The sequence below is a fragment of the Rhea pennata genome, chromosome Z (genome assembly GCF_028389875.1).
Source record: "Rhea pennata isolate bPtePen1 chromosome Z, bPtePen1.pri, whole genome shotgun sequence".
Taxonomy (NCBI): Eukaryota; Metazoa; Chordata; class Aves; order Rheiformes; family Rheidae; genus Rhea; species Rhea pennata.
Window position 1 is genome coordinate 6674137 of NC_084702.1, and position 26597 is coordinate 6700733.

At 38.8% G+C, this 26597-nt stretch overlaps 2 protein-coding genes across 5 annotated transcripts in view; one reads left to right on the plus strand and one right to left on the minus strand.

Annotated features, from left to right (window-relative positions):
• Positions 1 to 5321: 5321 nt before the first annotated feature.
• PLAA (phospholipase A2 activating protein) lies at positions 5322 to 24054 on the minus strand. Its single transcript, XM_062599245.1, has 14 exons — positions 23846 to 24054; positions 22171 to 22364; positions 20204 to 20304; positions 20006 to 20126; positions 19714 to 19881; positions 18110 to 18245; positions 17442 to 17611; positions 16298 to 16455; positions 15177 to 15396; positions 13196 to 13264; positions 10409 to 10480; positions 9688 to 9789; positions 7625 to 7789; positions 5322 to 6042 (listed from the first exon to the last, which is right to left on the minus strand). Exons 1-14 carry the CDS (start codon positions 23992 to 23994, stop codon positions 5477 to 5479), a joined length of 2391 nt encoding a protein of 796 aa, XP_062455229.1. The 5' UTR covers positions 23995 to 24054; the 3' UTR covers positions 5322 to 5476.
• A 234-nt stretch (positions 24055 to 24288) lies between these two features.
• Positions 24289 to 26597, plus strand: part of IFT74 (intraflagellar transport 74) — a 40431-nt gene continuing 38122 nt past the window's right edge. For 2 of the 4 annotated variants that reach the window (XM_062599947.1, XM_062599949.1), the window contains exon 1: positions 24300 to 24647. In XM_062599947.1, the coding sequence (XP_062455931.1) occupies positions 24531 to 24647 (117 nt within the window). In that variant the 5' untranslated portion in view covers positions 24300 to 24530. Of the gene's footprint in view, positions 24648 to 26597 lie in introns of all 4 variants that reach the window. The other 2 variants (XM_062599948.1, XM_062599951.1) reach the window with 2 other exon arrangements.

Below are 26597 nucleotides of genomic sequence, written 5' to 3' on the forward strand. Positions count from 1 at the left end.
CAAGCCCGCAGCAGCGCGAGCGCGCTTCCGGCACGCGCCCGATAGGGCCGTCTGCTCATGACGTCAGCGACCTTCCGGAGAGCGGAGGGGGCCGGGGTGGGCGGGGCTCCCCGGGCAGCTGGCCCCGCCCCCGAGGGCCTCTGCGCCCCTGGGGCGGAGCGCGCGGGAGTGGCAGTGGGGGTCGCTGGTGGCGCGGCGGGAAGGAGGCGGTGAGGCACCTTCTCGTTCATTAGGTGATTTTTTTCAGCTGACTGGGTGAAAATAGAATTGATTTCTATCTGTAGACAAACCTGTATGTCTCGATTTCTTCACAATTGCTTAGTCCTGTTTTTCCCTGGCTTTTAACCTGTTACTAATCGGCATGAAGACTTTTTTTCTTTGGCTGTTTTTAGAAACTGAGGGGCCTGTGGGAAGTCTTTTAGAAATCTTGGGAGTTGTGATCAGCTGCAAAGTAAATCCAGGCTGCCAAATCACCTGGTCTGTGTACTCGTTTCTCCTACAAAAATAATCCAAATGTTTGTAAGGTGCGTGTCTACAAAAGACCAATTTTCATATACTTCATGTTCAATGTCTCCGGTCTTTTCTATAGTCCACACTGTCTGTCCAACAGAGCATCAGATTCAGCTGTTACTCCTCAGATCCAACCTGCAGGCCTCTTCAGACATTGGTGTTACAGCTTGCTGTTCCACGCCTCTGGCGTTAAGTTTTAAGCGATACGTGGCACGTTTCTGTTAACGTGTTATCTTCAGAGCTCCTGAGTCCTCTCAGAATCATCTGCCCCAGAAATTCCTCACTGACTGTTTTGCTATCTTCTGCTGAGACTTCGGTTTCAGACAGGTTAGTCTGTACTGATAGGGTAATCTGGTTGGGCATAGATCTTGGTACTGATTATCATAAAATGCCAGCCTTAACATACTCTGAAAATAGTGGAAGTGGAGACTTCAGTCAGGTAACCCGAAGCTACAGAAGATGGAGATACCAGTTTGAAATAAAAATGGCATTTTTCAACATCTATATGGAAAATAAAAGGTTACGATTTTTTGTGTGTGTTTTGTTTGTTTGAAGTGTTTTGTTTTGTTTTTTGGTCTGTGATGTAAAAATCGACTGGTTTGAGTGATTCACTGAGACCTAATCCACCTTCCTCTGTATCACTGGGTTGTCCAGCTTCTTCCTTTTTCTCTTAGATGTTTAGGCATCCAAACAAGGGAAAGTGTTGAACTTCAGAAATAATCAAATATGTAATAACTATCTGAGCTGCTATTATACACAAAATCTGCACCTTTATTTGTGTGGAATATGATTTCAATGAATATGGTATCTAGCCACAAAGAGCAAGGAACCTATTGTTAACAATACTGACGTTTAATTGGTCATGATTAGGTTTCAGAATTAACCAGCAAAAAAAAAGGAGTAGTTCATATTTCACACTATTGTTTCCATCTCTTTGATACAGATCAACAGTGACTTGGTCCACACTTGCAAACTGGTTACATCTGGTTACATCTTTGTAACCAGAAAAGCTGGAAAAAATTTCCCACCTAAGTGGAAAGCTTAATCTCTGCAGTGAATGTTTATCCAAAATATATTGGAATAATATGAGTTCTGAAAATGCCCACAAATTCCTTTAGGTTAGAATCATAGAATTGGTAAGGTTGGAAGGGACCTCTGGAGATCATCTAGTCCAACCCTCAAGCAAGTGGCCCCATATGGGGATCAAACCTGCGACCCTGGCATTATTAGCACCACACTCTAACCAACTGAGCTAGAACTACTGACAATCCTATATGATATCTCATTGCTGAACATTTACATTTCACAGTCTATTCAGAACACATTTTGAAAAACTATGGGAAACATGTACCATACCTAGATTTTGAATTTGTTGATAGGGAAAAAAGAAAATGAAAGCAAGAGATCAGAATACATAGCAACTAATCATATAATTCAGCAAAGACAGATTAGTTAAATATTTTTGTGAAAAACATCACACAGTTGGAATCAGTACACTATAAATTTTCCCAAAGTATTTACAATTAGCTTTTCAGTACTCTTCTGAGATATTGCATCCTGAAAATCATGAACATGTAGTTCTACATTCATTTAATAGATCTTCAGACTCAAGGTTAGTCTTTTTCTCTCTGCAACCTAAATATTAGCCTTTTTTTTTTTTTTTTAAGTCTGGTTAAGATTAGGCCTAGATGAGGGAAAGCTTATAATAATAATAAAAATTACATAAAGGTCTTTTCACATACACGCCTCAAGTTCTGTGATTACAGTCTCCATTTATCTTAGCAAGTACAACTAGAGAGAAAGGCTACTGGTGCTGACCTGACAGTTTTTGACTCCTCATTCCATTCTGTACTAGGACATTTTATATTCCTATGCTGACATCTCATCTAGGAACTGAGCACCTCCACTAAACAAAACCATAGGCAGGCCTAACATCAAAGATTTAATGTGAAGTGTAACACTTTGTTCTTCTAAGAGCTTTCATTATAGCTCAGGAAAAATGTCAATGGAACAATGATTTCCACTAATGAGAAGCTATAAATTGTCAGCAGAGGACAAAGACCTCTTTTCAAAGGTCTCAAGCATGCTTTAATCTCAAGCATACTTTTACCCTGTTGAACTTGAGATAAACCAAGCTCAGATCAGAAGCAGCTAACACACAGATCAACTCCAGGTAAGTTTATTCTTTTAGAGGAAGCACCGAGTGTAAGTTTTGTGCCAGACACATGCCTCCACAGATTGCAGGATTGTACACTTCCTGTCTGCCCGTTTCACTAGGTATAGACTTAACATCCTTTCACTGATGTGGAACCTTCAATCCCATGACATCTTTTAACGCTTTTTGGCTGCTCACGGTCTCGAAAGCACATTTTGTAATAGACCTGCATATATGTGTGTGTATGCATGTGCACATGCACATTTGTGTGTTTATGTATACACATACATAGTGTATCACAACAGATGTTTTGGAGAACAGTATAATCTAAACCAAGAAAATATAGGTTATTCATTTGCAAGATACTACTAACAAAAAGAGGATACTTTTATGCATTGGAAAACAGAAAAAAAATGCGCGTTTTGTAAAAGATGCGACTTTTTCCCCATGTGCATCCGAGGTAACACATACTCAAGTTTTGCAAGCTTGTGGAAATCCTCACTGAAAGCTACTATACAAATGCACGAATGCATAAAAGGCTGTTATCTATATTTAATTTGTTACATATTACTTCCTGAATATATTACTTCCATTGCCTGTGCTATCACTTGCTGAGATAGAACATCCAAGGAAGATTCTAAAGGAGAGGAGCCCCAGTGTCCCTGCTTCCTCTACTCTATGGAACAACACTAAAGTGATCAGATAACACTGTACCCCATAGTAGAAACTGTGTACCCTCTCATCCAACTATTCTTTTCCTGCTTGGTGTATCTTGCCTTTGCATGTACTGCTGCCATCTTCAGATGGAGGATTGTTTGCCAAACCGTTTCCCTGTAAATCCAGTTTTAGCACATTTTATAGTATCTCTTCTTATATACCATTTCTTGGAGTGCCAGAGTGTGTTTATTAACAAACTTTTTTTTAGTCTGGGAAATTTATGGCAGTGCATCTTCTACACAGGTAGTCTGTAACATAGCCATCCCACAACAACAAAAACAATGTTAGATGTATATAGGTTTCTTAAATTAGTACATGTACACACTTAAGATAGCACAACATTTAAAAGCTGGAGTTTCAAGAGCAACTGTGCAGTAGGACACAAAAATTCGACAGACAGGTATGTTATTTCTTGAATCTATTTTCTGAAGGTAGTTTCTCAAGATGTTTTCTCAGAAAGGGGTTCACTTATCACAAAGTATTGTAAATCCTGGACAATCTCTTTGACTGCCTCATACTATAATCCACAATGGATCAAACATGAAAGGCAACTAGGGCCATGATCAAGCCTGTTCTTGATAGTATAATCTGAAAATTCATCAAAAGTGTAACAGCACCAGTGCTGTATGTGTATGGATTTGAGAACAAGGTTTGCCGGAAGTAATGTAATAATTTATATAAACTATCTCAGTTGATATTAGAGAAAAAAAGAAAAAAAAAAAAAAAAGGTTAGCACACTTTGTTACCAAGTCTGTGCCTGGCACAGATGAGGCAGCAGATACAGATATCAAAATTAAGAAAAAGCTCATGTGTGAAAAAAGCTTGCCCATTTTTCCATGCTTTCCATTATATCAGTCCAGTGAAAATTTGAAAATTTTTTTAAAAAAACTTTCTCTTAGACACGCTGACCATGGAAATGTTCATCCTTAGCTTGTACTTTCTCACTTTAATTCAAAGCAAGAGAGTAACACTTGCAAAGAGCTTCACAAGCCACTTACTTATGGGAAAGTCAAACAGCACACAGGAGCCTTCCTAAATTTGTAAGCAGTTTTAGCTAAAATGACTAGTAGGAAGCAATACCTCCCCTTTGAGTTTAGCATATTGGATCTGCGGGACTAGCTGCAAAACATTATTTTCCCTTTTCAAAATCACTACAGGCATTATGTTAAAGCTACTTCTTAAAATTTGACTTTGCATTTCTGCACTTTGTGCTGTTTGATCCATCCTCTGCATCTAGAGTTTTTCTCTCACACTCTCCAAGATCATTTTTTAAAAAATTCCTGTACTCTGGAAATACAATCCAGTATTTTACAACATAACAGCGGAAGTCTTATTCTAAAGTAACTAATACACTACTCCTGTGCATTAAGTTAAGATCATGTAGAAGTTGTTCTAGAAGTGGATGTTTAAGCCATTTTACAAACTACAAGACACTAACTTATCACTGAAGCACCACAAGTATACGGTAAAGAGCCTGCCTTTTAGTAATTCACCAAGCCTGAAATTAGAAATTGCTGCAGTACAAACTGCACAAACTGACAGCAGCAAAACAATTAAGAAAAAAAATGGGAAAAAACCTGATGGAAAATTAAGTAAATTTGATGTCTTTACTAGTATATTTGACAACAGTTAACATTAACCAAGATTAACAAACTTCTAAAGAATGCTATTGAATTTAAAAGCTCTCAGGGGCCTTCTCTGCAGACAAACAGCACAGTTTAGAAGCAGTCATTCTGCTGAAGCTTCTGTTTTGCATCCTATTCTTTTTTATTTGGTTGGCAGTCACTGAATCACAGCCATTTCCTAGGTTTTCATCCACATTACCTTTAAGCATTCAGATGGCTAGACTTCTATTTATTTTGATCTTCTGAGCTATTCCAGAAGGATCTCTTGCAAAGATCCTATGCACTGTAGACTTCAGAGAAGCAGTCACATGACAATCGGTGTAAAAAGTTTTATTTGCTGAGCTGCTCCTGACAAATTATCAAGTTTTTAGTTCACCCACAGTATTTTCTTAATTATAGTGTCACATCAAATACTCAAAAACATCTTTTTTCCTGCATACACTGTCTCCCCCAAATGCTAACAAAACAATTACAGCAGATTAAGAACAAACCTACAGCATTCACTTACTTTAGTTGGTTCTGATACAGAGGCATACTTTTTTATTTGAGAGTCAACTCCCAGAGACTTGGCTAATTGCACAGCATTTGTATCATCACTGATCAGTGTCCCAAGAGCCACAAGCAGTCTAAAAATGGCTTCAAGATCTTGAACAACTTCCATAACTGTGCTGATTACTGATAAACATTGAGCTTTGCCCTCGATGTTGTTGACTTTATGTAAACAAACAGCATAGTTCAACGTTAGTGTGGCAAGTGCAATATGAATGTTCTTATTACTGCCTGATTTCAGTTCTATTGCTTGTGTCATTATTTCATCCCTCTGCTGCATCATGAGCTTCTGGCCTGCCTGGCTGACAAAGCAATTGCAAAGAGCTCTAAGTGCCAACAGCTGATTTGCTTGCTTTCCTTTAGGGTTCAAAAATTTAAGGAGAAGGACGATAAATTGTACATGATCCTTTTCACCGCAGAAGTTCTCATTCACAGTGGGATGCCTGATAGACAATCTAAGAATGTCTAGAGCTGGAAAGACAATATCTAAAGAATAAAAAAAAATGTTTTAGTATTACTATTGAATTACGTGCAAACACGCTGGCAAGTTTCTTTCAGATATATAGATTTGTAAGCTTTTGTAAATTTTGGAAAACAGGCATTAACAGTTTTATACAGAAAGAGTTTCAGACATACCACTAAGATGTTGGAAATTCCCAAAGATAAATTTTGACAAAATCTGTTCTATAAACACTTCAGTTAATCACGCAAATATGCTCCTTAACCTAAGACAGATACAGTGCTTTTCAAAAATCTTTTCGAAAAGCTCTGGTTAATAAAGCTGAAGGTAAGACAAAATATTCAAGGTAACTAATCCAAAAAGGCTTCTTAAAGCTTTTCAGTGACAGAATACCCCTACAATCAGCACTATCTTTCCCCTCATTCTAGGTCTAGAAGACCTAGACAATAAATAAACTGGTTTTTGTCTTTTTTTTTTTTTTTTTTTTTTTTTTTTTTTTTTTTTTTTTTGTTAAAGAGCTTCAACTCTCTGAGATATGATCTCTAGGGAAAAAAAAGGATATTCTTAATTGGAAATCTCACTTTAAGACTTGCTTAGTTTCAAATATATCTGCTTGTTGAGTCTTTCATCAGTATCTCAAGTTTATAATCAAATCAGAAAATCTGAATCTGCTCAGCTACTCACTGAGCAGTTTTTCCACAGATATACAGCATCTTCAAAATAAACAATGTACAATAGAAAAACTCCAAAGACATTAGCCATGATCAGCTGCTAGCTCCACAGAGTAATTTTAAGTGATTTTATGCAATGGACAGCATTTTCTAATTAAAGAAAAACTTCCTGTTTGTAAGCTTTTAGCCACAAATTTAAGAAAACAGTTTGTTCTAAACTGCAAATTAACATATCTACATTTGCAGTGTATCCAGTTTTTTCAGAATGTGCAAGTAACAGCCAAGATAAAGTCTTTCTGGTCTATATACTTACAGGAACATCTTATGAGCAACATATATTATGTGTTACAACAACGTATGAGCAACAACCTTTTGGGGTTTGACACGTTTATCAAATGAAATCACATTACCTCTACTTACCTCCATTGAAAGTATCATTTCACCAAAGCAGTTCTGGCTGCATAATAACCAACCCTTTCAATAACCAATCCTCTTCTACCATATAAAACATGAGTTATCTTTCTTCAATAGCTTTCATAACATATCTCCATATTCTCATCTTTCATTTGGTAACAACTTATGGACACCAGTCTCACACTTTTGTTCTACTTCTAAACAAGTCTCACGGTTCTTTTTGGAAGACTATGACTTTTTTATATCAAGTTCCTCCTTCATTTCTACTGTTGCTCCAGCAACAAAATCTGACTGCCTATTTCTGATTCTGCAGTTTATGCCACTGCCCCTTCTGATGACCAGCACTGTCTCCTTGTGTAGTGGTATTAGGGCCTATGTGTCATTTTCTGGCTTCTATTTGGGTTTTAAACTCTTCATGGCAAGACTGTTTAATGCCCAGCATAACAGAGATCTAGTTTGTGAAGTGTTGATGACATGACCATACAAAACAAAAAAAATAATAATAATAATTGCAAATGTTTACCTTCTGGCCAGTTTACTGCTTTCCATAAAGTCTGAAGTTGTTGTGCTGTAGGTGTTTCCCCGGAGGCATTACATATTGCAAACAGTATCTTTTCGAGGATTATCAAGTCATCTTCTGTAAGCTTTCGTTCTTCAGATGCACTTCCATTAAGTTCCTTTAGTTTGCCTATATTAGTTTGACAGCAGAAAAGGCAAAGTTCTCTGACATTTTAATTTTACACCTGAAATAATTTTAAATGTACTACAAAGCATTTTATGAATAAGTCATAACTGCTGTAATTGTATTTTGTATTTTTTTATTTTAAATATTAAAATACTATTTTTCCCTCCTTCATCCTGTTTCTAAAATTTTAATCATCAAAATGATTGCCACTATAAAATAAGGATTCAGAATTCATTTCTAAGCTGACATGCATGCAAAGATGCAAAAAAGAATCACAGGAGCATTAGGCGTGTATAACTGAACTGTGATTCCCTTTTATTCTTGTCTATTATTAGTGAAACAAAATAAAAAAGAGATTATGTAACTCAAGAGTCAAACTGTTCTTATTTTGATTGAAATATCATAAACAAACTATGATTGCTCAGTGTCCGGCATTCAAATTTGAATGCAGCTTAAAAAGAAAAGTTTCCAAGCATTAATGTTGTATTATACTCAGAAAAGATCTAGGATTAGCACCTGCCATTCATCGTTCTTCCAGAACTGATGACAACCATATCAATAAAAACATCACCAGACAGTATTATTCATACTAGTATGCCCTTATGAGATTTATAGTATAAATAAAAAATAACAGAGGGCTTATTATGAAAAAACCTTGAAAGAAATAGCTAATAAATCTAGTCCAGTCCAGCCATAGTATTTACAAATGTATTTAACCATGCACTGTTACAAGACTGTATGAAACATAGTAAACCTAGTTTTCAGATTCTAGGTTTCAAAACCAAAGAGAAAACCATTATGTTCTTGTGTCTAGTAAGGTTATCATTCAAGAATACTGGACAAAAAAAACACTAAATGCAGTGCATTTTTAGAAGTAAAGGTCTCTGCTTTGCTGTAACATAGCAGAATGAAAGCCAACCAGTCTTGCAGTTCTTCCCCTTAGGAAGTTTTAGACAATAGTTTGCTCTAAAAACCCACGGAAAAGTAGGAGGAAGCTAGAGCTATTTACTAGCTATAACCTCCATAAAAGAGTCTAGTCTGTAAATCCCTTGTAGTCTCCATGAACAAACATTAGTGTGTAAAAAGAATGCAGGGCAATAAAAAGGAGCTGACTGAAGACTCCAACTGGTATTTTTAAAAGAGGTAATATCTTTTCTATAGTATGAATATGAACTAGTTTTTACAGAACTCAAATATACTATGGCACGCCACAAAAACAGACTGAAATAAACTGAAGATAAATAGGGATTCTGTGGAAGATTTAAAGAAAATACAGAGGAAGAGATAGAAATGAGCCATGAGAAAGAAAGGGAAAACAAACCAACAGTAATAGTCACCAAAATAATATATCACAGGAAGAAAAATGAAACAGAATCAGGAAATACTGAATGTTTATCTACTGCAAATTATTAGTAAATAAGGCAGAGAGTTTTCTTTTCCTTACTCTGAAAAAATTTCTAGATCTAGAAGGAACAAGCTATGAAACTGCGAACACTTTAACATGTCATAGATTACATTGTATGCCTATCTGCTGAACTGAAATTTTCAGCAGCAACCAGAAAGGGATTGCTCAAAACCTGCATATCCAGCAGCCTGGAGAAAAAAGTAGTCTTAAACTGGTAAGTTTACGTACTAGCTTTGTAAGTAAAATGCCAAACAAAAGCAGGTGTAAGTGTGGGCAAGATGGAGTACATTATATAGTCTCTAAAGGTCCTGTCAAATTTACTCCTATGCCTTCAACTACATCAACCATCAAAATGATGAATCTGATTTTAAAGTGCAAAACTGAGAAAGAGTAGGAAAGTTATGAGACATCAGTTAGCCTTTTGGAAAGATTAAAAATGAAGTTATCATTTCAAGCAGATCAAAAATAAAGCCAACCTCAAAGTTAAAACACTGACCCAGTATCTGTGTAGGATTTGCTTGATCAAAGGTGACAGCCTCCTTTTTAGGAAAATAAATATTTTCTGTTTTAGCTGCAGCTGATTGGTAGGCACCCATTCCTACATAAAGGAAACATGACAAGTTCAACAGTGTACCAAAACACAGAACAGTACCAATAAGTCCATCTTACTGGCTATCATTCAGAAAAATCTTATCTCCGCAAAATCTTATCTTTTGATCAGCAGTTTTCATATACTGGAAGATCTACAGATACCACCAAATGTATGTGAATGCTTACATCACATGCAATATTAGCTTAAGATCTCTTCAGAAGAGAGTAATAATGGAAGAGTTTTGATTCATGAACTATGATCTTCCAGAGTCACAGATGATTTAGTCTCACACTTTGTACTTTCCGCTTACACTGCATACGTTAATTTCTCTAAACAATAACATCACTGGTAGCAAACTGAAAAATCTTTCAAAAGCAGACTACCGTCATATATTTCAAAGAGCAAGATTCTACCTAAAGTGCATACACGTAGTGCAATATTCTCGCTTGTAAAAAGGCTTCCTTCCCTGTATTTTCTAAATAATTTCCAGAGGATTAACAATTCACTTATTATTTTAATTATTAAATTCTACCAATATAAAAGCTATATCTAAAGAAAAATAATCCGTGTCAAAGCAAAAAAAAAAAAAAAAGTATTTTTTTTGTTTGCAGGCCACATCGCTTACCTGTATACAGATCAGCTTTATCCACTGAAGCTACCGCATTTGATGTAGAACCAGGAACATAACGACCAGCACCTGAATGGAGATTAGGCTTTTTAAATGCCACCACAGGTAAGCAAATAAATCCTTTATAAATAAATTTAGTTTTGTTTCAAAACTAGTAAATATTAAAGGTGTTGCTTTTCATTAATAGAATTATAAAGAAGTCTTCAACACTTTCTGAAATGTAAGGATTATATCTACATGTATCTGTAAGGGTCATGCAGGTGATGGTCATAGCATTCACAAAACAAGCAAATCATGGTTGGGAGGCATTCTAGCATTGCACAGCAGAGGCCTTGACCCAAGCAAAGCTCCAGGGGCAGAGGCCCGAGGGTAGGAAAAGGGTCTGGGCTCTTCCTACACCTGGAGCATCAGTGGCCTCTTCCACAGGCCAAGCTGGCAGGTGAAAGAGCCGCTGGGAGAGGTGAGCGGTTTGTGCACCATCAGGAGGGATGATGAGAGGATCGACAGAGTCTTTGTAGAAAATCCGTGGAAAACAGAGACAATGCCACAGAAATCGAGGAAGGAGGGACAAGTAGACCATGATCAAAAAGGTACAGATAGGGAACTCTTTCTGGCAACAGAGGAAGTTTCCTGCTCCACCTGTAGATCAGAAATGTTAGGATAGGCACAGCATCCCCTAAGAACAGGTGAGTGCAAACAAGACCCATCAAATCAAGAGGATGCATCACAGCCTGCTGAGGTGCACGAAGGGGAAAGGTTGCTCCTTCCTGAAACATATGGAGGCACCCTTCCTCTGACCTGACATCTTGAGAGCTTTGTTGTTTGTCTGGATTCAAGATCTTGCAGAGAGACTGCTGAGGTATGTCTGGCCCTCAGACCATTACCTGCTGCAGATCTTCCCCTTGGACACCAATGATAGGAGCAGTGAAGAAAGCATCAAGAATAACTAGAGAGCTCTAGGGACAAGGGTGAAGGGCCCAGGTGGTGTTTTCTTGATCCTGCCAAGGAAGTGGAAGTATTTGGGTAGAAGTGAACTTATCAACCAGGTCAGCACATGACTGGTTTCACAGGTAGGACTTTGGCTCCTTTGACTACAGAACCGTCTTTGAGAAGCAAGGGCTACTGAGCAATGATGGGTTAAGTCTGAAAAAGCAGGGCAGAAATGTCTGCAAACAAGCTTGCTAACCTAGTGAGGAAGACTTTAAACTTGTTATACCAGGGACAGGTTAGAATCATAAAATTAAGGTGAAAGGGACCTCTAGAAGTCATCTACTCCTACCCTCTGCTCAAAGTAGATCTTATTAGATGCCTCTGTCCTTTTAGCACGTCACAAAGTTAACAGTCCCAAGAAGAACTATGCTCCCAGCAGAAGGTCACCCCTAAGAAACTCCCCTCTGAGCCAATAGCTAACGCATACCTCAGGGATCAGTACTGGGATTAATATTCTTTAATGTCCTCCTTAACAATCTGCATGGCAGCACAGAATACATTCCCAGCAATTTAGTGGGGGCCAGCAGATCAGTGGGAGCAGTCAGTGCACCAGGACTGAGCAGCTCTTCAGAGGGACATGGACATGCTGGAGAAATGGGCTGATGGGAGGCAGCAAAGATGTTTCACATCCTGGGCCACATTAGCATAAGTGCAGCCTGCAGGTCTGAAGAAGCGATCCTGCCCTGCTGCTTGCCACTGGTGAGACTACACATGGAGTGCAGTTTTGCATTCTCCAATACAGGACACAAATTGATGTACTGGAGTAAACTCAGAGGTTGCCACCAAGATGGTCAAAGGGCTGAGGCACAGGAAGTACAGGGAGATGTTAAGACAATGGAGTTTGTTTAGCCTGAAGAAGGTAAACTGTAGACACTGATGTCTCCAACTACCTGATCATGGGATACAGTGAAAACTCTTCTCAGAGTGCAGTGATAGAAAGAGAGGCAATAGGTGCAAGTTGAAATATCCAAAATTTCAACTAGATATGAGAAGTTAAAAAAAAAGGCACACACACACAAATACAAAATGAGGAGGTAAAATACTAGAAAAAGTTGCCCAGGCAGGTTGAGAGATCTCCACCCTTAGAAGTGTTGAAGACTAGAATGGACAACTCCCTGAGCAACTTGATCTATTTAGACCTGCTTTGAGCAGGGGGTTGGACTAAATGGCTTTTGGAGGTACCTTCCAATCTAAATTATTTTATATTTCTATGATCATGGCATGATAAATACATCCAGGTTTCTCTCAGGCATAAGCTTAAAGAAAATGCAAATCACTTTCTTCCTCAAACACCTGATTACTTTATCCTCATACTTGTAATTGGTTCATCATCCTCCTAAGTGAAATCACTGCACAATTTATCATATTTTAAAGTGTTAATTTACTACAATAAAGATCAGGTCATAAGAAAAAAAAAGCGAGTAGTTCTGTGAAAATATCCAATCCTGAGTTAGTCATGTATGGGAGAGTTTGGTAAGCATGAGGTTTAAAATCACCTTCTTGTGTTGTTGGAGCATTAGTACAGTGTAGAAAACAAACAGAATGATGTGAGTTAGACCAGGCAGCAGAGAAGCCCTCCTCTTCTACATAAAATCCAGACATGCCTTGTCACTTTTTACATTTAAGTGTCACAGCTGTGGAGTCCACCTAGTCAGTCTGTGTGACAGTGCTGCCCCAAATGGAGGACAGAAAGGATCAGTCTGGAGCTGAACACTGATTGGAACTGAACATGAAATATACACCTTTAAATTCCTGAAAGATATACTGGAATAAAGAGTAAAAATTATGCAATACCTGTAAATGGATCTGCTGCAGGTACTGCATTTGGTCCAGATGAAGAGCCTGGAACATAACGTCCAGCACCTAGAAAAACAGTAAGAAAAGCAATGACTACTGTAGCTATGTGTTAGTACTATATCATCGCTTTTCAAGCGGAAATAACTCAAAACAAAGCAAGACATCAAATATGTCTCATGGTGTACTGTTGGGTTATGACATAGCTGATCCTCTCCCTTGACCCCGAAACAAAATTCTTCCTATTTACTCTGGGATAAGATCTTTGTTTTTTGAAGCATAAATGTTATGTTTAGTCACAGCTAAATCAGAGGTATAGCCTGAGAGCCATCTATAATGGAGTACCTGGTTGGAGAGATGAGGGGAGAGAAATGGATGTTGTCCATCTTGACTTTAGTAAGGCTTTTGACAATGTCTCCCATAATATCCACATAGGCAAGCTGAGGATGTATGTACTAGACGACCAGACACTGAGGTGGACCAAGAACTGGCTGAACGGCAGAGCTCAGAAGATTAGGATCAGCGCTAGCAATTTGCCCTTGTAGCCAAGAAAGCCACATACCAGTGGGCTGCACCAGGAAGAGCATTGCCAGCAGGTTGAGTGATTGCATCCCTTCTCTCTAATCAGCCCTGGTGAGGCCACATCTGAAGTACTGTGTGCAATTCTGGGCTCCACAGGAAAAGAGAGGTGGAGCTACTACAGAAAGTTCAGCAAAGGGTGATTAAGATGATTAACGGACTAGTGTATTTCTCTTATGGGGAAAGGCAGAGAGAGTTGGGTCTGTTTAGTCTGGAGAAGACTGAGGAAGGATCTTATCAATGCGTATAAATATCTGAAGGGTAAATGCAAGGGGATGGGGCCAGACTTTTTTCAGTGGTGCCCAGTGACAGGATGAGCAGCAATGGGCACAAACTGAAACAAAGCAAGTTCCATCTGAACACGAGGAAAATCTTCATTGTGAGGGTGACAGAGCACTGCAATAGGTTTTCCAGAGAGGTTGTGCAGTCTCCATCCTTGCAGATATTCAAAAACTGACTGACATGATCCTGAGGGACCTGCTGCTGCTGACCCTGGTAGAGTAGAGGAATTGGACTAGATGGTCTCTGGAGGTCTTTTCCAACCTCAACTATTCTGTGATTCTGTGTAATTCTGTATGTGCATAAGTTCATTTGACCACAGTTATATCTCAACCTGATAACAGTCTGTTTGTTCATTTCTAGTCCTTGCAAGAAAACCATTTAGCTCAGAATCATTTTCATGGAGAGTTCACTCTAAATTTAAATGCTGTGAAAATGGTTGTAGTAAGAGTGGTTTATTTTGTAACGTAATGTTTAATTGATTAACATGCTTCAGTTTCTGAGTAATTAACATGATTACAATTTCCCTTTCCTGCCTACAGAAAGGTCACTTATGTATTTCACTCAGCTTAATTTCAGTCCATTCTCTAGTTAAATTTTTGTATTTTATTCATCCCCATAACAGCCTCTGGCCACTAGGAGACTAATACAAGACGGGGTTTTCTCCCAATACTACCAATCAGAAAAGAAAGAATACACTGAAAGATACAACAGGCTTGATTAATATTTTGTTGAAGATTTGTTCTGACAAATACTTTAAGACTTAACAAGCTTCCACATTTTTCTTGTGAAATCTACCCATGCCTTTCCTGAACAATTTGAGGACATGAAATAAAAAGTACTATAATGAAGTACAGACGCAAGGACATCCAAGTCTCCTTGTGAAGTGACCTCCTCTGCTAGGTTAATATATAAATAATAGGCTTATAATGGCACTATAGTGTAAAAACACTTTACATTATTCTGATAAGTTTGCATCACATACCTTTGAAGAAATATATTTATAGAAAAAAATTAAGTGTAATTATTATATTAGAGCAAAACACGAATATTTAAAATACACATCTTTATCTCCTTGGTAGTTAACGTCTTTAGTTGTGCACAAGGATGTTTAAATTTTTACCTGTGAAAGGATCTGAAAACTGAGTGGTTGTATTCACCAGTGTTTGCCCTTTAGTGTTGTCCACAATAAATTTTGCCACCTGATCCAGAAACATAGGATTTAGATCATTCTTTTGCAGGAAGTTGTATGCGGTCAGCCAAGGATCATCAGTGATGTTATATGGCAGTTTGTAGGACGGCCCACTTTCATTTACATCAATAGTGAAAACATAGTCATATTCCTTTGAGCAGAATAAATATACAAGCAAATGAGAAACTTGTAACTACATTTTGTATACAGATGTATACAGTGTAGGCTGAAGTTCGTAATCTCAGCCCTGGGGCTTTTATACTGTCATTTGCAGCTTGTATCAATAATATTCTCATTTGTGGACTGCAAGTCTAAAATACTTAAACCACATCATGCGTTTTCTAGAATCTCAAGGAGGAGTAGACTATGACAACAGATTCTGCTAATCTACATATGGAAATATATTAAAAAAATAATTCGGGCATTGGATATAGCTCTCTTGGTACAAGGCTAGCCGGATGCCTCAAAAAAATTCAGGCTTAGAAGTATGCTTCTAATACTAAAAAAGAACGAAGCACTGAGGTTTTGTTGAAGCATACTAAATAAAATACCATTATGACCTGAACACCTTTCTTTTAGCGGTGGCACTCGATACACACTTTTCTTTATGTAAATTTCAGTAAAGGACATGGCTATCTTTAAAGTTATTATCTGTCTTTCAGTTCAAAAGCTAAGGAGAAATCTGGTAACTAATACATCATTTATATAACTAATATAAGACTCATTCTCTTTGGAAAAGAAGTTAAAGGTAATTTTTCAAGGTATTAGCAATAAATATTAGAGAACTTGGTCCTTCCTCTGCTAGCTAATAGTTTACCTTTCTGCAAAATAATTTGTCTATGTTGTCTAGCTGGTTTTACAAAACACATTTCTCATGTAGTGCAGAAGCTAGCGATCTCAGTTTTAGCAGCCCAAAGATATACAAAAAGATTACTAACAAATCTCTGTTTTCTACTTTATATTTTATGTACACAAAAGCTGGAACAACAAATTTTGAATGTGCAATTCCGCATTTTACTTCAAGAGAGTAAAATACACGAAAGTTTGCCTACCTTTCCTTCAAATAAAACCTTTCCAGATGTTTGCTGTGTGGCTCCAGAGGAACCAACAACATCACCAATCTTTATCCATCTTCCTTCACTAACACTCCACTGATAGGCTTCAACTTTTCCATTATCTTTAATGAGACGTGTCTGTCCATCTCTTGTTCCTGTAGACAGAAGTGTTTGAAAGTGTTAAGAAATTTAAGAATAAAATTTATTTTAGGGGGAAAAATGTCTTCAAGTAGCACTCAGATTTAAAGATGAAAATATAGTTCAAGAAGATTCAAAGTAACAGCACAGAAAAAAATATACTATGTTGCCATAAAAGTAACAGAAATCCTGAAAATACCATTCTACAATTACTATACTGGCATCTGCCACCAGACTATGATGTAAAACTAATCCTCAAGTCAAGTATTCGAAAAGTTCATCGTTTTAAAAGTTCATTCATTACGACAGGTGATAATCTCCTATGGTCTAATGAGATGAGAAACTTCATTCAACTGTTAGAAAGATGACTGGCAATTTACAGCACTTGGTGATCAGAGTCAAGGGCTGAGGTCACTGGTTACCCTGGGAAAAAATATTTTTCTAAATAGAAAAAATATATATTTTTTCTAACTAGTGACTAGGAATAATCTTAGCTAACACTGCTTCTTCTGTATTCTTAGTAATGTCCTGAATACTTGTAAGAAGTACATTCAGCCAATCAAGACAAACTGTTTTTATAGATGAAAGTTAAAGTAGAAATGGGGGAAAAAAAAATCACCACATATAATTGTCTTTTTTTAGGAAAAAATTTCCACATTTAATAGTCATTCACAAATCATATGAATTTCTCTTGTATCGTTGGCATGACAGATCCAAAACACATCCTCAACATATTGTAGCATCTTAAACTATTTTTTTTTTATATATATCTCGTAAGAGAAGTATTTTTCACTATATAAGTCTACTACTGGTATGTAGTTAAACTAGTATAGTTTCCAAAAGAATCATTGAAATAACAGCAGAGCAAAATTAAGCTGTTTTCTTCAGCAACACTAGAAAAATAGATCAGAGTCTTCTTAATTTTAGATGATGCTAAAAGTTTCAATGCCTCAGAACCAATATTTGGAGATATTTATAATATAACAGAAGTGAAATAACTTACCAGGATCCTTAAGATGTTCTCTTCCTGGAAGGTCATCAGCGTTAATATCTCCTAAATCACCAGTTTTAGGGTCAATTGATGCTTGAGAAAGCTCATTTTCAAAAGCTTCAATCTCCTCAGCACTTGCTGTACGTTCCAAAGACTCTGTAAACACTCTTATGATTCCATCACTGAGCAGATAGAAAACATTCAAGTATCAAAAATTTTACAAGCATTCTAATAATGTCTCCTATGTCATAAGAAAATGTCTTTATTTCTAATAAACCTCCAAATTATTTTATACATAGAATCCAGCTCTCATGCTGAAATCAGCCTATAAGAGGAATTAACTGCTTAACTTGAAGCTGTATCTGCAGTATAATTTTACATAGTAGGCTACACTTATCAAATAGGTTGTTACAGTACCTATAAACCTATCCATAGCATTGCATTCAATTGTTAGGCACATACCCAAAGCACACACTCTTTACTGCTGCAATCTACATGGAAAAAAATAATCTGAATTTTCTAAAGTACAGAAGAACATACTTAAATTAACCTTCTCCCACCTTGATGGCTTATTTTTTAATATAGAATTAATTCTGACATCCAAAACAACGAAAACAACTTCAACAAGGGTTCTTCAATTTTAGATCTACAAATACAGTGATAGAGTAACACCAGGATACCTTGCACCAACTACGATGTCACCATTGTCTAACACACAGCAGCACCAAACAGACTGAGCTGGGAGTCTGATTGTTTGAGCACATTCCCCTTGCTTCCAGATTCTAAGAGATCTATCCTCACCAGTAGTTACAAAATCTAAAAAGGAAGAAAAAACAGAAGAGTTTAAAGCTATATGTATATTTAGTATACTGTGATACAAGATGGATTCCTACAACAGTGTATTTAACAATTAAGAGTAAAAGGAAGCTTTTTATATTTTAATAGATCTCTCCGTCACAAAAAGAGAGTTAGAAGAAAGCAAATTTCATGCATATTTCTCTTCACCAAAGAAATCAGGTGCACAAATTGTGGACTGATCAGCCAGAGAGGGAATGAAATTATTCTCATGGCAGACAAAAGATTCTGTCCTCCTTTCAAGGATGTAAACAAAAAACTTAAGAGTAATTTTGAGACTATCACAGTTTTATCTTACCCTGTATTTCCAGAGTTTCACAGTTCTTTTAAATCTCTGAGCAGATTATCTTCTGCTTTTTCAGGAAGTATACATAAAGCACTCAAAAGTCTAACTTCTAGCATCTCCTCTTTGACAGCTTTAAGATAGAAGAATTTGTGACCTTCACATCCATTAATATACATCCATTCACTTAATGAACGAATACGCAAGTGTCTCGTGCCAAGTCAGTGATCTTTGTGGCACACATCTTCTGCAATCTGTAACAGTTAGTTTTGAAGCTCTAAATCTCAGAACTTCAGATGCTTTGATGCTCCTTGGAAGCCCAGGATATTCTCATGTTGGTATCCATAACTCTCTTTATTAGAGAGTCCGAAACTTAAAATAATTAATTTTGACATTCTATGATTATGAGATTAGACCATTCATTGGTGTATCAAATACTAGATCAACTCACAGAAAAAGAGAATTTAGTATGCTAAAATGAAAAATGAAAATAAACCCATATACATAAAACCTTTAATCCAAACTAGCACTGGAACAGATTGCCCAGAGAGGTTGCAGAGTCCCCTCCTCTGGAGATATTCAAAGCCCACCTGGATGCAACCCTGTCTAACATGCTCTAGGCGACCCTGCTGAACAGGGGGGGTTGGACTAGATGATCTCCAGAGGTACTTTCCAACCTTACCGATTCTATGATTCATTATGTATTTTGAAAACTTTCTGTGGAAATACCTGAATTTACATTATCTCAAAATGTCATGTGTACCATCCCATTACTCTGCTACACTGCCAATATGCAGATGACAACATAGACAATAGTTTTCCCTGTTGCTTCAAGAAAGCAAAAGTTTTACTTCTAATTAAAGCTAGAGCTTTATAATTAGGCCTGACTCAGGACCTTTTATCTCATCTACTGTCAGTTCAATTCTGTCAGAGACAGGATTTGGATTCAATCACAAACATTTTTATTACTTACGTAAAAGGAAGAAGCAAAAAGTGAAGGAAAACAAAAGTAAATGAAGTAAATGAAATGCCATCCAAGTTCTTTTGTTATGGCGGCTTCACAGAAGAACTGCAGAACTACTGAATATCAACCTTGCTGTTTTATTTTGGAAGAATGTTGGGTCATAGTCACAAAAACAACCCTACCTTCACACTGAGGGAAGACAGATATGCTGTATATATAATTCGTATGTCCATAATACACCTGCAGGCACTCGCCGGAAATCTGCCATCTTCGGACACTAGCATCATTAGCACAGGAAAGGAATTCCATTTCACTGAGAATAGCTAAACCTCTCACACAATCTTCATGTCCTTCGCAAAAGAAAGAAAAACAACTGAAAAAATTTACCAGAGGCTTAAGGATTTTTTAAATTTTTTGTTTTTAAAAAGAGCATGTGACCCCCTCTGTGAAATTATCAACTGCAAAAGTATTTACCAGTGAACGTTCTTTCACATCTGCCTGCCTTCCACAGTTTAATAGTTTTGTCTGCTGAGCCAGTCAACATTAATCCCTGTTCAGGCAATATTTTCACTGCCCATATAGCAGCTGTGTGACCCTGCAAAAAACCCAACATTGTTGTTTTTTTTGACAAAAATGAGAGCATTTATTTAATACTCATGCAGAACTTCATACCTGTAATGTCATCATACATCTGTCATTCAACCACACTTTGGCTGTTGTATCCCATGATCCACTTAGTAACGTGCCAAATTTCCCAGAGGAAAGGCTGCAAACTGGAATGAAGGTTCAAATAAATACTCACATGTTTCCTGCATTGTCACCAAACTTGTGCCAGTGATTTAAACAGATTCATTTAAGCAGATTAACTTCTATTAGCAGCATATTTATAGTGTTGAAGATTTTGGGGAAGAATTAAAACTATAGTCACACCACAACCTAGAAAGGCACTGCTTAAAAACGTATTCACATTAAATCACAGAATTTCAAATCTTTTTGTAATCTATATTTTTAAAAAAAATTTCTTAAATTTCTCATTCTTTTCTCCTACAATTAGAATATGTTGACAAGCAGGGCAGATAATCAGTCAAGACAAAGAATTAACATAACAATTTATTTGTAGAATTAACAGAAAGCCAAGATTTTGTCAAATTGTGTTAATTTATGTCCTCTCAAGAAACAAAATTTCATAACAAAATATTCAACTTATCTTCTTGGAAAGCAAAATATTGTTATGAAGAAATTGTGCTTAAATTAAAAGATATATTTAACAAACAATAATCTGAAAATGTTCCAGTAATAGGCTGCTATAAAACAGAAGACACATAGTGCTAATACAGTTGTAATAACTAATAAGTTTACGAAGCAATTAAGTCATGAATAGAGTACATGATCCATCTGATTTTCATAAAAGAGAAGTTTGGTGTTCTATATCTTGCTTCTGTGATGCAACAGTGAGAACTGAATAGTATTCCAGCCTTAGCTCTAAGCAAAACAATTGTTCATGCCCTAGTTTTTCCCATTTCTAAAGCAGATTTTATGATGAATCTGAGCTTGATATTTTTCAGTATTTGTGTATTACCATAAAAAGGGATTTTAAAAAATATGTATTTCTACACATTTCAGTCTTAGATTGTGGGGGTGGTATATAACCTCTCTAGAACATCCTCTCCCTTTTTACAACTCTGGAGGGAGCCCAGCACATGTTCTATTATCAGCTCACCCATCCCAGCTTCCCACCCAAGCATATAAGCTATTCCTTGCCTTCCTACATAATGATGTTATTTTCTTTCTTTCTCATAGCAAGCCAAGAGGTTTAAAATAAATATAAATAATTTCCCTTTTAAATTTTTGCTGCTGCTTGGAAGCCCAGGATATTCTCATGTTGGTATCCATAACTCTCTTTATTAAAGTAGAAAGAGAGTCCAAATCTTAAAATAATTAATTTTGACATTCTATGATTATGAAATTAGAACATTCAAAGGTGTATCAAATACTAGATCAACTCACAGAAAAAGAGAATTTAGTAAGCTACAATGAAAAATGCTGTATATTTTATTATATTGCTGAAAGAATGGTATATAATACTGGATTAACATATATGCTGCATTGACCAGAATGAAAAGCAGGAAAATTTCTGCAGTGAACTTTAAGCCTTCATTACATATTTAGAGCAAGAACTAATATTAGATCCACATCTAAGTAATCAAATATTGAAAGTTTGTTTTTCTGTTTAGGAAGCTCACTCTTTCCACTTCCATCAACTTGGACACAGAATCATGCTTAACAAAACACACAGTTTGTACAGCGAACTAAATTACCTGCTTCTTAAACTTGCAGCTCTTGACAAAATTGACATCATTTTACTATGCCTGTAAATTAGCATATGATATACGACCTACAGGGTTTATACAGGAAAACATCATACATCCATCATTGTAAACTTCGAAGTCCTTGCAACTGATTAGCACTGCATGAACTGAGATTATAAAATCCTATCTGTACAGACCATAACTAACCAGTTGACTATATTAAAATACCAGAGAATTCAAAATTCAGTTTTACCACTTCAACTTATTTCCCTCTCTAGCATATCACATTAACTTTTACACAACAAAGTCTAAAACAAAGTTACTACATACCTGTGTTTTTATGGCCCTTCAGGACATAAAGAGGAGCTGTGCTGTCAACTGTGAAAATGCAAATATTATGATCATTGCCACCAGTCGCAATCAGCCCACGAGGATACAGGTCACTTGGAGGTACGATGCACACACAAGATACAAAATTTGAGTGGCCACTCATACAGTGCATTTCAGTAAAACCCCTGTTAAGACTAAACATATATGATAATCAGTTCAGAGTCATGACAGAAAGTACTTATTTGAGGCACTGAAATATAACAGGTGTTTGATATTCCAACTTTTGAATTAATACCTATCCTCATAGTGGGTTGAATAACAAACTATGGATGACCTAGAAAGACAAAAATTTAGGAGAAACATTTATTCTAAAAACCAAGCTCAATAAGCAATACAGTCTTCCAGTTATTTATCAATGGTGGCAGTCTGGAAGGACTCAATTTTATTTTTCCTGCTCACTGGCAAACACTATGCCTAATGTGACCAGAAGTACTTGCAGCTACGATATACCTATAAGAAATTCTTGGCTGTCTCAAGACTTAAGTACATATTCCAGTACACCTTAATAATACCAGAGTATGTAAACAGAGAAACAAGCTTACTGACTGCAAAACCTATTCCCTGGCTGTCAGTTATCGATACTATAAAGGATTTATAATCCATTAGGACTGTAACTGATTCATACAGCACCCTTACTTATCCATCTTGATCTGATTTAAAAAGGCAGAGCATTCACTGGGGAGAAAAAAAAATGAAGTGGTAATCATCCCCACACGATAAAGGCTTCCTTTCAAAAAGAACTTTTATCATTTCATGTTTTCACATTCACATTCCAAAACCTAGAAAAGGCAGGGAAACTGTGATACTCTTCTAAATTCTACAACATCTCTGCTAAAGGTACACAGAACAAGTGATGACAACGTACCTTCCTCTAAAATTTGAAATACAAAAACAATATATACAGCAGTCTGCTTATCCACTGAACCCTGTCTACTGTATTCCCACAATCTTTAAAGCAGAAAGGAGATTGATACCTTTGCTAGAGCAGCATACATCCACTTAATAAAAATACATCTAAGCATTCAAGCAAATTTGCTAGTTATTTCTGCTTCACTGAAAGGCAGTAGAAAGAACATGCATGCCTGGCAACTTCACAATACTGTCTGTAATTTGAAGCTATACACAAGCAAGTAAGTATGTCTTGTTGCTTCCAGCAGGAATCTGTATCTTCACCATCTCATATCTACATTGCTCAGCAGTATTTTGACAATATTTTAACCATGTCTTTTTACCATGCTGAAAATTCACTGAACAACTGGCAGAGCCACTTGGTAACCACATTGTGCAACAAGAACATGACAGAAAAGAGCATATTTCCTTTCTTTTCCAATACTCTTGCATATTTGGAGGGGGAGTAGATTTTTATTCCTATTTAATTCAACGTTCTGGAAGTCTGCTCAGCAAAGGGAGAAAAGGCTCCTACCGACCATTCTAAATGGTGCCACGACAAGCAACGGCCGCCGCCAGGTGAACAGCGAAGGGGGGTGGGCAGGACCGGGGGTGAGAAGACCCTGAGGGCACCTGCACCGTGGCCCCTTTCCCCTCCTCGTAGGCCCGGCCGGGCGAAGCGCGACCTCGCGGCAACGGTGGCGGCGTAGCGTGGCGCGACACTCACCCGCCAGGAGCCCAGAGCCGGGCGGTTCGGTCCCGGGACACGGACACGAAACCGCCCTGAGGGAAAAGACTGCTGGTGAGGCCCCGCACGTCTTGCCCGTGCCCCGCCAGGGAGCAGCGGAGCCGGTACACACCGCCCTCGCCAGCCATGGCGGCGGCACGCAGCAGGCCGACGAGGCGCCCTGACACAGCAACCCACTCAACCGCCGCCGCCGCTTCCGGAAGCCGCTATCCACCGCGCCGGAAGAGGCGTCATCGGGCAAGCTGGCGGCAAGCGCGTAAACTCCATGTCCCAGCAGGTGCCGCGCCACAGAGCTCCAGAGGGGCGGGACGCGTCGGCGTCGCAGGGCACTCTGGGAGTCGTAGTCCCCGCACGTGGCCGAGAAGCACGTTCTCCCCGCTTGCCCAGCCCTCGGCGGCCGGGACGAGATTGCGAGTCTCGCGATAGCAGAGAGCTGCGGACGTTGGCCTGGCGGTTTCCGGGATACCGGCGCCGGAGTCGTCCCGGGCGTAACGGCCTCTCGGGAGCGCGGTGAGGGAAACGTGCCGTTGCTGTCCGCGCGGCAGCGCCTGGTGCTAGCGGTCCGCTGCCCTCGGTTTACCTCTGGTACTTTGTAAGAATCCCTGCAAGTCAGAGAGTGGCTTGTTATGCTTCTTCTTAGGAGCAAGGTCAGAGGGAAACAGATATGGCCAGCAACCACAGGCCTCCAACAGCACGTCCATCTTCAAGAGGAGGAATCGGGCTGACAGCAAGGCCTACCTCTTCGTTACGGACTCCATCAACAACCAGAATAGGAACAGGGGTGTGTTAAAAAAACTGAATGTTAACTTTGATATATTTAGATTTTTATCTGTGGTTTTTGTAATTTGTCATGAGACAAGCCGTGCACGCTATGACTGCATTGATAAATTCTCAGGAAGAACTGTAAGTTTTCTTGTTTTGTAGGCTTTATAATTGTGACTGAAAGGAGCCAAGGAAGTCCTGCATGAGCAGTTCACCTAGTATATCTTAAAAGCAGTAATGTCAGTGATTGAGATAGCAATGAACTTGCTGCTCAGCTTCAAAGGCTTGTTTACCAAGAGATGTACAAATGCTGAGAGATTCCTGGATGAATCCTAGGTGAATGCTTAGAGAAAGGAACACTTTCCTTTGGTCAAGGAGAATAGGGTTAGAAATCTTTTAGGCAAACTTGACGTCCGCAAATCCATGGGCCATGATGGGATGCACCGCGGGTACTGAGGGAGCTGGCGGATGTCTCCATCGTCTTTGAAAGGTCATAGATAGATAGAGAGGGGCCTGAGGAATGGAAGAAAGCCAGTGTCACTCCAGTCTTCAAAAAGGGCAAGGAGGAGGACCCAGGCAACTCCAGGCCAGTCAGCCTCACCTCCATCCCTGGAAAGGGGATGGAACAGCTCATCTAGTGTCATCTCCAGACATACAGAAGAAAAGAAGGTGATCAGGAGTAACCAGCATGGATTTACCAAAGGGAAATCCCACTTAACCAATCTGATAGCCTTCTATGATGGCATAACTGGCTGGGTAGATGAAAGAAGAGTAGTGGATGTTGTGTGCCTTGACTTCAGCAAGGTTTTTGACAGTCTCCCATAACATCTTCTTAGACATCTGAGGAAGTGTTGGTTAGACAAGTGGCCAGTGAGGTGAATTGAGAAGTGGCTGAAAGGCAGAGCTCAGAGGGTTGAGCTCTGTGGTGCAGAGTCTAGTTGGAGGGCTGTAGCTAGTGGAGTTCCCCAGGGCTCAGTACTGGCTCCCATCCTGCACAACTTCTTCATCAGTGACTTGGATGAAGGGATAGAGTGCCTCCTCAGCAAGTTTGCTACTGCTACCAAGCTGGGAGGAGTGGCTGATACCCCAGAGGGCTGTGCTGCCAATCAGAGAGAGCTGGACAGGCTGGAGAGCTGGGCAGAGAGGAACAACATGAGGTTCAACAAGGGCAAGTTCAGGGTCCTGCACCTAGGGAGGAATAACTTCATCACCGGTACAGGCTGAGGGCTGGCCTTCTGGAGGGCAGCTCTGCAGAGAAGGACCTGGTACACACCGGGACGACAGGTTGACTATGAGCCAGCAATGTGCCCTTGTGTCCAGGAAGGCCAATGGTATCCTGGGGTGCATTAGGAAGAGTGTTGCCAGCAGGTGGAGGGAGGTGATCCTGCCCCTCCACTCAGCCCTGGGGAGGCCTCATCTCGAGTACTGCATCCAGTTCTGGGCTCCCCAGGACAAGAGAGATATGGAGCTACTGGATAGTATCCAGCATAGGGCTACAGAGATGATCAGAGGACTGGAGCATCTGCCCTATGAGGAACGGCTGCGAGAGCTGGGCCTGTTTAGCCTGGAGAAGAGCAAACTGGGAAGGGATCTTATCCATGTGTATAATATCTGAAGGGAGAGTGTCAAGGGGATAGGGACAAACTCTCTTCAGTTGTCCCGTGTGACAGGACAAGAGGCAATGGGCAGAAATTGAACCACAGGAAGTTCTGTCTGAATGTGAGTGGGAATTTCTTCACTGTGAGAGTGACAGAGCATGGAACAGGTTGCCCAGAGAGGCTGTGGAGTCTCCTTCTCTGGAGATAATCAAGGCCCATCTGGATGCAACCCTGCCTAACATGCTCTAGGTGACCCTGCCTGAGCAGGGGGGTTGGACTAGGTGATCTGCAGAGGTCTCTTCCAACTTCAACCATTCTCGGATTCTGTGAATAATCTAAAGTTTGAAGGAATCTCCCTTTTAACCTTTTGA

Excerpts from the sequence above, each read along its gene's own strand:
- PLAA (XM_062599245.1), bottom strand. The coding sequence starts at position 23,994 with ATGGCTGGCGAGGGCGGTGTGTACCGGCTCCGCTGCTCCCTGGCGGGG. Across the intron at positions 13,265-15,176 it reads GTTTTCAGATCCTTTCACAG|GTGCTGGACGTTATGTTCCA; the intron begins GTAAAAATTTAA and ends CTGTTTTTCTAG. Across the intron at positions 7,790-9,687 it reads AAATCCTACACAGATACTGG|GCAAACTAAAGGAACTTAAT; the intron begins GTCAGTGTTTTA and ends AAACTAATATAG.